General features: G+C 56.0%; 1 protein-coding gene across 4 annotated transcripts in view; it reads right to left on the reverse strand.

Annotated features, from left to right (window-relative positions):
* Window positions 1-13,429, reverse strand: part of RRBP1 (ribosome binding protein 1) — a 47,499-nt gene that overhangs the window by 15,925 nt on the left and 18,145 nt on the right. For 2 of the 4 annotated variants that reach the window (XM_018057226.1, XM_018057225.1), the window contains exon 2: window positions 8,782-11,167. In XM_018057226.1, the coding sequence (XP_017912715.1) occupies window positions 8,782-11,146 (2,365 nt within the window). In that variant the 5' untranslated portion in view covers window positions 11,147-11,167. The remainder of the gene's footprint in view (window positions 1-8,781; window positions 11,168-13,429) is intronic. The other 2 variants (XM_018057227.1, XM_018057228.1) reach the window with 2 other exon arrangements.

The following is a 13,429-nucleotide window of genomic DNA, read 5'->3' on the forward strand; positions in this document are numbered from 1 at the left end:
ACCACCCAGAGAGGCTCATGGCCCTACCAAGACCCAGCCCCATGGCTCTCGGGTCCAGACTGACCAGCGAGCCATCAGCCCGATGGCTGCAGCCCCACATTGAGGAGGGGGAGGCCACCTCCCACGTGTCCCGGTCTAGACCCTCTATTTGCAGCTCTCTCCGGGTGCAGAGTAAGGCAGGTTCCAGGAGGGATGGCTGGGCCAGTCTCATCCAGGCCTGGCCACCTGCTGGGCCAGGAGCACCTAACCTGCTAGAGGACACAGCGCCAGGTGCCAACAGCCAGCTGTCACCCCTGGATACCCCCAACATCCCCACAAGAGCTCCGCTCTCTCACAGGTCCTCATGCAGCCCCAAAGGCAAGACGGAGTGAACAGGGACGCCCCTGTTCTCATGCCGCGGCTCCAACCTGCCCTCAGTGGAAAACAGGGCCCCAAATAAGCCAAAACAAAGCGGAGCAGCTGCCCGCAGCGGCACCTGCCGCCAAGCCCACCTCGCCGAGGATGAGCGAGGGGGAGGTTTCCATGGCAACACGAAATTCTCTGCCTGTCACAATATTTTCATCACACGTGAAAACACTTGGCAGGATGCCCTTGTAAAGGGGACGAGGGAGTGGGGGTGTGTGGTTGCTACAAGCACCTTCACTCCGAACTCCTCGACCCGCAAAGCTCAGGAATGAAAGATAACCAGGCTAACGTTCAGGCCTAGAGCGCAAGGTGTCATGAAAACTGGGGGTGGAGGGTAGGGGGGGAGGCGGGGTAGCGCCCTTTAGTCTTCACAGTTGTCACTGAAATATGTATATTAAATAATTTTAATGGAGAACTTCTGCACCCAAGGGGCTTCCGTTGCAGCTCAGCTGGTAAAGAATCCGCCTGCAATGCGGAGACCTGGGTTTGATCTCTGGGTTGGGAAGATCTCCTGGAGAAGGGAAAGGCTACCCACCCCAGTATTCTGCCTGGAGAATCCCATGAACAGTATAGTAGTCCATGGGGTAGCAAAGAGTCCGGCACGACTGAGCACCTTTCACTCACTCACTCTGCACCCAAGAGACAGCTCAAGGACAGCTAAGCCCAGAGAGAAGGAACCAGTCGGACGAAGACCCCACAGTCAGCGCCTTGGTCTCTGGGCTTCCTCTCATCCAGTCAGCTGGAAGCCCGATGTTCCTGCCTGGTTTCTCCAGAAGAGGGCGCCCGCTGGGTCAGACTTGCCAGAAAGGCCCGGCTGAGGCCAGCCACTCAGACCTCCTTCCTGCTCTCTGGACTCAGAGAGGCAGGCCTGCCCCCGCGCTGCCCGCACGCAGCCACCAGCCTCGTGGGCACCTGCCAGGGGGCTGGTGGTGGGAACAGGAGTGGTTCCTGGAGGGGCACACACCAGATTCTGAAACCTGGTATGAAAAGAATGTCAAGGATCTGCAATAATTTTTCATACTGATTGCAAGCTGATGTGATACAGCATTTGGGGTAAACTAGGTTACATGAAATACATTATTAAAGCAAATTCCACTTGTCTTTCGTTCGCCTTTCTTAACGTGGCTCGCTGTATTTCTACTGGACATACCAGCTACTCTGTTTCAGCCCTGGGGACCCCAAGCACTGCCTGCCCCAGAGTGCCTGTCCTCCCAGGCCCGGGAGTGGTCTGGGGAAGGGGACTCAGCAGCTGGACGATGCAGCTGTGTGTCCATAAGGAACACCCCTCCCTTCACAGTGTCACCCCATGGGTCTCACACGTGCGTCTCTTCTGGAGGGCCTGCTGCACAGACCATTCCTCAGAGTATTCTGGGGGAGTGTCATCCTGATACATGTCTACTAAAACCGTCTCACATAATTACACTAAATTGTATTAGACTTCCTAATCAAACAAAGTAATATAAAACTTGTAAAGCTATGCAGCAGTGAAGTTTACTTCCTCTTGCCCACCCCAACAGAAAATTTCACAGCCTTCTCCACCACCATATAAATACTTCAAAATTATCTTCAGAGACGTCACATTATATTTCTCCATTAAGGTTAAGGACGGTACCATCTTTAGTCTCCCCACATCAGGGGAAGTAAAACTGAAAGAAAAGAACCGAGAAGCAGGAACCTGAGCCCCACATGAGTGGCATTTATTTCTGGATGTCAAGGTCTTCTGGCCAAACCCCCAGCCCTAAGCTCAAGCCCACAGGGGCCGGGGACCAGGTATGGGGGGCGGGCGGTGGGCAGCACGCTGACCCACTCATGGGACTAACATTCCTCCAGCAAACACTCCAAGGCTAGAAAGAATCCTTGGGGCCAGGAAATCTTAAGGCCCTGAGATAAATCTCTCGAAGACTCAACATCTGTTCTGTGAAGCCACGGGCCTCACCAAGACCATGTGGCCATGAACTCCCTGAAGACAGGAGCAGCCAAGGCTTTGCGCACGACGGTCCGTCTGAAATTCCAGGTGTGGACAGGCCGGGAGGCCTAGGGGAGGGAGCTGGTGGCAGGAGGGCACGGTGGCCAGGCAGGGCCAGTGTCTCACAGCGTCAGCTCAAGGCTGAGCCTGTCCACGGGCCGGTTTCAGTCTGCAGGCCTGCAGGCAGTGGGCACCCTGTCAGAGCAAGGACCCTGGAGCCCTGGGCTTGAATTCCGGCTCAAATCCGTACCAGCTGGGCATCCTAGGGCAAGCAGCTTCACCTCTCTGTGCCGATTTCCTCATCCATGAGGCAGGGTGACAATCACTCCTCCCCTACACGACAGGTTAAATGGCAACGCGCTGGGCACAGGGCAAGCACCACAGGGTCCATGAGCAGGGCCAGGCGCACCCCAGACCCAGCCCCTCCCTAAGCAGACAGCACCCCAGCAGGGAACTTATTGGAAGGGGTCCCCTTCCTCTGTCCCCCCCACGATCGCCACAGACAAATCATGCCAAGCCAGCGCCAGGCACCTTCCCGGGGACAGAGCCCCATGGCCTGTGCCCCTGTAGCCCCTGCCTTGCACACAAGGTCACAGGGGCAGCACGTTTGGAAAAGCTAGGAACCTGTGTCTCCTCGGGCCCTCAGCCCCGAAGCACACACTGTTCGGATAACATGCGCTAGCCTCAAATTCCAGAACTGCACTCCCGTCTGTGACCACACTTGGAGGCTTAATCACCCAACATCACACCAGTCCTGCAAAGAGGGCACGGGAGTTTCCCTCTCAGGGTCCCTTGGGGAGAAGCCCATGAATGGTCTCAGCCAGTGGGCGCTCGGCGGGCTCCCCGTGCTGCTTCAGTCCCCGGAAGCTCTGCCATGCTCATGCTCGGCTCAGCCCATGACAAGGTGACGTCGGAGCTGCTCCAGGAACCACGCTCGCAACAGACAGCTGGGATCCAGCCGGGATCGTTGCCAGGCCCCAGGATGGGCATCAGGAGGTTCCAGCTCCATGCCGGCCGCTGCTGCAGGTTCCCTAAGCCCTGCCTAAGGGGTCTCCCGACCGCAAGTATGCACCAACTATGTACCCTGCAGTCTGCAAAATGCAGGTGGGAGGGACTCCCAGGCAGGAGCAGGAAGGAGACCCCAGACACGGAATCAACAGAGCCCCAAGGACCCCCGGGAGCGGCCATGGCAGCAACACTGGGAGGGCCTTCATCGCAGGAGATGCTCGTGCCAAATGCTCTGGGCAGAGAGCAGCGAGGGCTGGGGCTCCAGGAAGGGAGGGAGCAGCAAAGACAGGCACCAAAGCTGGCAGAGCAGAGGCAGGCAGGGCTACAGTGGCTCCCAGGCGTCACAGGCCCTGCGGGTCCGGGTGTCACCTCGTGGGCAAGGGAGTATCACTTGGGAGTGAGCCGGGTCTGCACCTGAGGACCCCGGGGGACCAGGCCGGTCAGGGACGAATCCAGGCCAGGGGCTGAGCGTGCTTAGGCAACTGGGCGGCGACAGAGAGCCCGTGTCAACCCTGGGGCTTGGAGGGCAGGACACAGGGTGCAGTCTCGGGGCGGGGGGGCATCCAGACCAGCTCCCAAAGCCTCTGCACAGCTGTCACCCCAACTGTGTGGTAGGGGGCCGCACATGGTCCCCTGGACAGGGGCAGAGTCCAGCCTCGAGAAGCCCTCCAGGACATCCCCAGTTACCTGAGCCACACGCAGGCCACAGGCCCAGGACCCCGGGAAGGGCCCCCTGCCCTCCCGGAAGCCAGCACTTCTAGAGCAATCATCAGACTCAGAGACAAGACAAGCTCCTGACTCCCGCTGACCCCAAGGGCAAAGGGCGGCTCCTGAATCAGAGTGGCCGGGAGGCCACCCGTCTCCAGAAACAGGAACCTGAGCCAGCACCACCACGGCCCCCAACCCCCAGGAGCACGGACAGTGGCCGTGAAGGATTCTCCTGAGCCTTCAGGAAAGGGGTTCCCCCCAAGGCCCTCGATGGAAGAGCCCCCAGATGTGGCAGAGGCACAGCTGTGGCTCCAGCTGGGTTGTGACCACAGCAGTGGAGGGCCCCGGGCAGCACACAGATAGTCGACTGCAAGGGCATCTCAGGCCGGAGCCCAGCACCGCCCGGGCCGTCTGCCCCCCGACAGGGTGAGGGCCCTGCACGGTGGTGCGCTGGCCCCTGGCAACTGGCATCTTGAGGGCACTGGAGCAAAGCACGAGCAATGTCGAGAGCAATCCCACCGGGCCCTGAGCCGGGCCTTCTCATCTGGTTAGAGACAAAAGTCACCTGCTGACAGACTGGGAGCTTGTCCATATTAATGATGCCTCATGGGATTTTTTTTTTTAATTCTACAAATTGAACAACTTTATTTTTCTCTTTATGTACTTTTGCTCCCCCCACACCAATTTTAATAAAATCCATTTTAGATCTGAAAAAAAAAAAAAAAGAACACATCACAGTATTTCTTAAAGAAATACAACCCTGGAGGGCCTGTGGACAAGATCCTTCCTCGGGCCTGAGACAGCCATGAGGTCTGACCTACAGCCGGCAGAAAGGACGGGGGACGACAGCCTTGGGCCCCTGTCCCGGCAGCGACGGGAGACCCGGTGCTGCCACGTGTGAGAGGGCTGACCAGGAGTGACCGGGAAGTTCTGGAAGAATGTCTTCCAGCAGCTTCTTTAGCCATGATAGTGCTGCACTGACTCGAGACTCGCTTCCCCAGGGGATGTTTTGTTCTTTTGAAAAAGAAGAAAAGGAAAAGCTGGGTTTGAAAAACTTACACAGAAAGTGAATTAAATAAAGGCTCATGAGCCGGTAGTTTTCTTCAGAGCTTCCAACCCTGAGAAACTGAGTTTAGTTTGAAAGAGAGGATCAAGCATGGTCTCACCAGCCCCCCTGTCTCCTGGGGAGAGGGACGGGCACAGACGGAGACCCAGGCCCAGGGTGCCCCGCCCCCCCACCCCTTCTGGGAAATCTCAAAACAGAGCTGAACTCTAGTTACTGCTGTCAGAGAACAAGCAGAGATACAAGCCCGCCTTAGAGAACGCTGGGGGGTAAACGCATAGAAGGACCCCTGCCCTCACCCCAGGCTGGGGTGCAGCAGGACCCCGGGGTGCAATTCCCGTCCAGTCATACAGCCTGAGATGGGGCCCTGCAGACTACACACACCCGGCGTGATGTTCTCCTGGCCACTCGGGGTCACAGAACACAGCTCCACTCCTGCGTTTCCCGGGGTCTGGCAGTGGCAGGAGGCCTCTCACAACACGGAGTTGATGGCCCCAGGATGCAGAAACCTCCTTTCTCTCTCATCCGACCTCAGTGCCCACCATCAGCTAGGTGCCCAGGGGTGGGGACACACTGAGAAGGACACACTGCTTCCTTCCTCACCCTGGGCCCCCAAAGAAGCAGGAGGCCCTCTCACTGCTCAGAGGCCATTCGGGGTCCTGAGGTCAGGGCTGGGCTGCCTCCTGACACGCAAAGGGGTGCAAGCTCCACTGTGGTCCAATGAGAGCCTGTTTCCTCAACTCACAGACAAATGTGGAGTTTTTCTCTCCCACTAACAAGAATACACGTTATAGAAAAACTAAAGTGCAGAAGGGTGAAGGGAAGAAAATAAAAGTCACCCACAGACCTCCCCCCAAAGACGGCCTTTCCCCACATAGACCTGTGCACATCTGACTCAGCCGTCGTGGGGCCTAAGGGCACCTTCACCTCCCAGAGGCTGGCGGGGCCCAGCTGGGATGGTCTCTGGCCCAAGGTTTAGGCCCAAATCTGCAGGATGGATGGCATTTGGCATAAAGCCAGGACACCGAGTCTAAGAGGAGGGCCGCCCAGTCGCCCTCCTGCCCCGCTCCCCGCCTCAGTGACACCCACAAACCAAGCCCCCTGGCAGCATAAGGACTCGGGCCCAACTCGGGAAGGTGCCTCCTGTCCAGCCCAAGCCCACATGTCCTGTTCAGGGGGCCTGGCCTGCGCCACGTTCACGTGGACGCGAGTCCAGGAGCAGGAGAGACAGCCCTGTTAAGAGGGCCCCAAAGCACCCCCACGGCCACACACTTCCTGGGCAAGAAGCTGCTTTCCTGACCAACGCAGATGCTGGCTGCAGTGACTCTCAAGACAGCAAACCAGGGGAGGCCTGGACAGTGCCGCCAACGCTCGGGAGCTTCAATTCCAGAAATTTCTACTTCGCAAGGATTCCATAAATTCCCTCTTCTCCAAACACTGGGAAGAGAACCCAATCTTCTGTTTCATAACCAAGTGTTTTCCCCTCGTCCACACCTGGGTTCCTAACGGCCTCCAACATCACCGCCATCTCCACACATCCACGTGAGATGCTCGCGTGGGCTCATCACCCAGGGGACCGTCTGCCGCGCCAGGCCTTTGGTGGGCAAGGTGGACGGGGCTGTCTCCCTGAGTTAGAAACACACCTGCCTTCTGACGAAGCAGCAACACATCTAGGGCCTGACGCTTTGGAGGCCCTCACCTGGTGGGACACGGGCGTCACTGCAGCAGTTAGTTTTAGCAGCAACAGAAGGGCCCACTGCTTCAGAGCACTTAAATACATTACGTTACGCTCAGGCCAAGGACGACAATGCAGTCTACTCAGGACCAGCCTTCTTCCCGACCTGCTGGCCTCGGGCCAGCACCCTATTGTCATTCTAACAGTTTGGGAAAGTGTTCACATACCAGACAGACCCCGCCTTCCAACAGTCACTTAAAAATCTATTCAGTATTCTTACTTATTTTTCCCTCGAGAGGTGACTTTCAAGCCCATTGAAATTTTGGCAGGAAGAATAATAAACTACTAAGTTAACCAGGGAGTGATAATCATTCTATCACGTATAATCTTTCTTGTCCTGAACCGCGGTATTTTTTTCCTGTTCAAATTTCCTCTTATCCTACACCTCAGGTGAGCGGCTTTGTGGGTTCACACAGGTCGAAGTTAGGTCTTCCTCCCAACAACGCTTTTTGTTACCTGCCAATTTAGCCTTCCTTTCTAATGTGAAGTTTCTGTTTCATACCTTATTTCAAATGTCCAAGGCCTTATAGGGTCATGACGATCCCAGGAAGCTCTGATGCGGGAGAAGCCAGAGAACAGACAGGCTCTCACCTACATCCCTGCCGTCTGCCTCCAGGGCCCTTGGCCCTGGGTCAGGTAGAGCATTGCCTTGAAGACAGGGAGGTGTGCTCCCTCCACCCGTGGGGCCGGGGCCAACACTGAGTGTCTAGGTTTTCAAAGGCCTGAGAGGTTGTCATGACCCGTGGGGCAAACGTAGGCTGGTCCCTGAACCTCACACAGAGCACAGTGTGGTCTGAGAGAATGTCCCCCCAGCAGAAAAGCAGATACAGCTTCAGAAAAAGACAAGAGAGGGGAGCCAGCTACAAACAGAGGGCCTGTCTACTTGGCAGAGGCCCCAATATTTTAGGCCCCTAAGATGCCTCACCAAGACAAATGCAATTAATCTTCCGAGTCGACTAATGGCTTACCTAAGAAAGAAAGAAATCTAGCAAGAGAAAAAGAGAGAAAGGGATGGAGGGAGCAAGGAAACACTGGACTACTCTATCAAGTGAGGGGTGGACATGAAACAGGAACCCACAGGTCGAGTTTCTACAGTGATCTGCTCTGAAACAATAATGGGAAATCCATGTTCTATGCATTATCTAACAACATGTGTATCTGATACATAATATCTATTTTAATGTTCTATAATGCTTCCTTCCACAACTGGGGTGGCAAATAGCAAAGAGGGAAACCTGGGAGGCAGGGGGTGTGGACACCACTGCTTCTTAGGGATAGAATCCTGCTGTTATTCACTCAATAAACATCGAGAAAAGAACAAAGCTATGCTAAAGCACCGCGGGAGGCAAGAATGCAGAACAGGTTGACAGAACGCAGCCAGACATTCAAGAGAGACTGCAAGACACAGAACCGTTCTCGACTGTGTGTTGGAAGGAATCGTCACCTCTTCTGAACTCACACCTTTCCCCAATGGACTTCCTCTTGTTGACTCAGCCTCAGTCTCACAACTTGCTCTGGGCAACAGGACCCTGGTTTGAGAAGTGCCTTTTTACAGCTCTGCCACGACCATGAGAAGGTCCTCTGCCCTCGAGAGTCACTGATGCCTTGGCCTGGGCCCCAGAATGAACACGTGGAAGTTGACCCAAGAGTCAACCTCTGGCAGGAGCCAAACTAGTTAGAGGTAACACAGACCAGTCAACCTCCACCCAAATCAACAGAAACATGAGCAAGATCTTGAATGACTGACGCTGCAGGACCCTCAGTTCTGGGATGTTTGTTATGCAGCCTTGTTGTGGCGATAGCTGACTAATACAGATGGCTTCCCCAAAGGGAATCTACAAGCCACTTAGAGACAGCTCGTCTCTCTACATTCATAAAGAAACCAAAGCTACTTACCAGGCTCACCCTTCTTCTTTGACCCAGACTTCTTCTTTGCAGGAGCCTCTTGCTTTGGTGCTTCCTGGCTCTGGACCATGTCTGCATTTTTGCCCTGGGTAGCTGACTCTGCCTTTTTACCCTGATTGGCAGATGCATCCACCTTCTTGCCCTGGTTGGGGGACCCTTCTGACTTTTTGCCTTGGTTCGAGGTTCCCTCTGCCTTTTTCCCTTGATTGGGGGTCCCATCTGCTTTTTTCCCCTGGTTCGCAACACCCTCCGCCTTTGTGCCCTGATTAGCAACTGAATCTGCCTTTTTGCCCTGATTCTGGCCTGCCTCCGCTTTTCTGCCCTGGTTCTGGGCCCCCTCTGCCTTCTTGCCCTGGTTCTGGGCCCCCTCTGCCTTCTTGCCCTGGTTCTGGGCCCCCTCTGCCTTCTTGCCCTGAGTGGGGGTCCCTTCTGCCTTCCTGCCCTGGTTCTGGGCCCCCTCTGCCTTCTTGCCCTGGTTGGGGGTCCCATCTGCTTTTTTACTCTGGTTTTGAACCACTTCTACCATTTTGCCCTGGTCCAGGGTACTCTGTTCTTTCCTGCCCTGATTCTGGTTCCCCTCTGCCTTTTTGCCCTGATTCTGGTTCCCCTCTGCCTTCTTGCCCTGGTTCTGGGCCCCCTCTGCTTTCTTGCCTTGGTTCTGGGCCCCCTCTGCCTTTTTGCTCTGGTTCTGGGACCCCTCTGATTTCTTCCCTTGGTTCTGGGCCCCCTCTGCCTTCTTGCCCTGGTTGGCGGTTCCCTCAGATTTCTTTCCCTGGTTCTGGGCCCCTTCTGCTTTCTTTCCCTGGTTTTGGGCTCCCTCTGCCTTCTTGCCCTGGTTCTGGGCCCCCTCTACCTTCTTGCCTTGGTTCTGGGCCCCCTCTACCTTCTTGCCCTGGTTCTGGGCCCCCTCTACCTTCTTGCCCTGGTTCTGGGCCCCCTCTACCTTCTTGCCCTGGTTCTGGGCCCCCTCTACCTTCTTGCCCTGGTTCTGGGCCCCCTCTGCCTTCTTGCCCTGGTTTTGGACCCCCTCTGCCTTCTTGCCCTGGTTGGGGGTTCCTTCTGCCTTCTTGCCTTGGTTCTGGGACCCCTCTGATTTCTTGCCCTGGTTCTGGGCCCCGTCTGCCTTCTTGCCCTGATTCTGGGCCCCCTCTGCCTTCTTGCCCTGATTCTGCACCCCCTCTGCCTTCTTGCCTTGGTTCTGGGCCCCCTCTGATTTCTTGCCTTGGTTCTGGGCCCCCTCTGATTTCTTGCCTTGGTTCTGGGCCCCCTCTGCCTTCTTGCCTTGGTTCTGGGTCCCCTCTATCTTCTTGCCCTGGTTGGGGGTCCCCTCTGATTTCTTGCCTTGGTTCTGGGCCCCCTCTGCCTTCTTGCCCTGGTTCTGGGACCCCTCTGCCTTCTTGCCCTGGTTCTGGGCCCCCTCTGATTTCTTGCCCTGGTTCTGGGCCCCGTCTGCCTTCTTGCCCTGGTTCTGGGCCCCCTCTGCCTTCTTGCCTTGGTTCTGGGCCCCCTCTGCCTTCTTGCCCTGGTTGGGGGCCCCCTCTGCTTTTTTGCCTTGGTTCTGGGCCCCCTCTGATTTCTTGCCTTGGTTCTGGGCCCCCTCTGATTTCTTGCCTTGGTTCTGGGCCCCCTCTCCCTTCTTGCCTTGGTTCTGGGCCCCCTCTCCCTTCTTGCCCTGGTTGGGGGTCCCCTCTGATTTCTTGCCTTGGTTCTGGGCCCCCTCTGCCTTCTTGCCTTGGTTCTGGGCCCCCTCTGCCTTCTTGCCCTGTGTAGAGCTAGTGGCAGGGGCACTACCTTTGGCACCCACTGGGGACACCACCACCATAGGCACCTCCTTGGGAGCAGCTTCCAAGATGGCAGCCTTTGAGGCAAGAACCTGGATGGAGTTCACTACCGAGCTGACTGCTGGTTCCACCTTTGCCACTTTTTTCTCCTTCTTCTTTTTGTCCTTTGGGGAAGAAGCCAGCTTCTCTTGGAGAATGGCTGGTACTGTGGCCACAGGGGCAGTGGCCACAGGGGACTGGACTGGGGTTGGAGCCACCGCCACTGCTGGTGCCCACACTGGGTCCTTGGGGACGATGGTCACGCTAGGGTTGGGCTCGTGGTCAGGTATTTTCCCATTGGGCTTCTCCTCCTTTTTCTTGGTCTTTCCTTTCTTCTCCACTGTCTTCTCCTTCTTCTTCTTCTCCACTTTCTGGTGGCTGGTCTTCGCCATTTCCTTGCGCTGGTTGGCCAGAGCTTCTTCATATGACGTCTCCTTCATGGAGAAGGTTGAGACCAGGAAGATGCCGATGGCAGAAACCACCATGAATCCACCAAAGACCACAACCCCCAAGGTCTGAGTGTCGTAAATATCCATCCTGGCTGGTTTTCCTTTCACCTGCCAAATACATACATGGCAATTACTTTCTGTAGAAACTGAGGCATTTGACAGTCACCGTCCCCACTCGCAACACCTAACATATGGCTCCACTAATCCTTCAGACTGATAAAATCAAAGAAGAAACAAACCAGGCAATCTCTGCTGTCACCTGTTCTCCCTGCCCCCTCAGAAGCGAGCAACTTTTACACAAGCTGGGACACACAAAGCCACAGAGAGACGGCAGCAGGCAGCTCCATGACCAGGGCATGTGGCGCCCATGCAACTCAGAAGCCTGACCCCAGGTCAAGATGTTCCCCACCACAGGGTCAAAGATGCACATGAACACAAGCACAGGCCAGTGTTAGATAACTGGAAGTGGCAAGGACAGGGCCAAAGTGCCAACCACATCAGGAGCAGGAGCCCCCCGGTCATAGGGGATGACTGTAGAAATGGGAGCACTAGGCTGATGTATCTTTTGCTTTCTCATATCAGGACAGATTTCCCCCGCCGCCACCCCAACTCAAGTTGGCTGATATTAAGAATACCATGTGAGTCAAATCAAAGAAAGCTGCTGGCTCTTGCTTAGTGTGCCGGCCAGTGGGTCTCATAAGCGCTCTTTCTCTGCTGCCCCCTCTTCCCCTAGGCTGATAAACACAAGCACCCACCTAGAGGCAGAGATGAGAACCTACGCATTACAATCCCAAAGGTGATCAACACGTGGTGAGGAAAAACACATGAGGAAACAGGACGTATCAATTCTGGGAGGCCGACCAAGTAAGGCCTCAGGTCTGAATTCCACAACCAGAGGCGGCAGTGAGGGAGGGGGACAGCGCCACCAGGCCCACTCCTCACCCTGGGGAGAGGACCCTTTGTCTGATGACACACTCCCAACCACGAGGATGAACCACCCTTCTCGCTGGCTGGGGACCGAAGTCCACAGGGTTGGATGTGGCCAGGTCCACACCCAACAGCTGTCAGCCGGGCTACGCTTGACTTCAGTGAGGAACTCAAGGGGTCCATTTCTTGGATACACTCAACGCTTACCAACTAATTCTGCTGCTGCTATCGCAATTCCAGTCCCCTGACCTGGGGAGGGACAGACAGAGCCCAGCTCCCCCAGGAGGACCAGCAGTGCAGCAGCTATGGGAACGCATGTGTGAGAGGCTAGGGGAGGGCATGGGGAAAGGAGGAGAGCTAAGTGGTCCCCCAAACCTCTGGAGCTGGGGTAGGCCAGGCCCAGGCTTCTCAGTGGCTTAAAACTTGAGATTTCTCTTCCTGCGCAAGTGGGGGCTTCTAAACAGCCATGGAATCCAAATTTTGACATTAGGGGGTTTGAGAGGCGGGACTGAGCTCAGCATCCTATTCTAAGGAAAATCACTCTGATCATAGGAAAAACGTATGACTTTGCTGTCTTTCTACAAAACCCCTGCAGGAGGAAGGCGGACTATGCCCTGCTCTCCAGGGCAGCACCTTCCTCAGGGGCAGCTGGACACTTACTTCTCCCAGATTGTTGCCGGGGGCTGCAGCTCTGGGTCAAACTCCACATTCTGGTCCGCAAGCCCGAGGCGGCTCATGGAGCCTCCAGGTCTTGGGGCAGCAAGTTCTGACCTCTGGCCATGGGTGCCACACACACAGAAGTCAGGAGCCTTCAGGACCACACTCACAGTTGAGTGCAAAAAGCCTGGCGGGAGGGGTCCAGGAGGCGGGAGGGTGGGGACAAGAAGCTGGAAGGTTCCACCATCCCCTTCTAATCCCCGCTGCTCGGTGGGCATCCACAACTGAAATGCTGGGTCCTCACAAGGACCCCTCAGAACTCTGTCAACACAGACACGTTTCAGGTACGAGGCGATAGCATAATCATGACATCCATCCTATTCAGGTGACAAAATCCTCCGACCTACTCTGTAGCACAGGAAACTCTACTCAATATCCAGGAAAAGAACCTGAGAAAGAGCAGATACAAAAACCCTCTGCAATGCCCTTTTCCAGAGGCAGCACCTGGCCAGGGGCCTGGGTCACCCGGCTGCAGGTCTGCAAGCCCTGGGTCCCCAACGTGCCCTGGAGGGCAGGTCCCATGGAGGCCCTGGGCCCCCAGCCCCCAGAACAGGCATTGCCCTGGCCCATCTCAGCTCCCCCCCGACACCCTCAACTTCATCCCCTTTCTAGCACCATGGATTCTGCAGCTGAGTGGTTTGGGCAGAAAAGCCATGGATGGAAAGCTGGCTTTGGCTCTCAAGTTAGGCAAACACAGGATGCAAGATATTCGCTGTCGGGGGCAGA

This window comes from Capra hircus, chromosome 13, assembly GCF_001704415.2.
Source record: "Capra hircus breed San Clemente chromosome 13, ASM170441v1, whole genome shotgun sequence".
NCBI classification, from domain to species: domain Eukaryota; kingdom Metazoa; phylum Chordata; class Mammalia; order Artiodactyla; family Bovidae; genus Capra; species Capra hircus.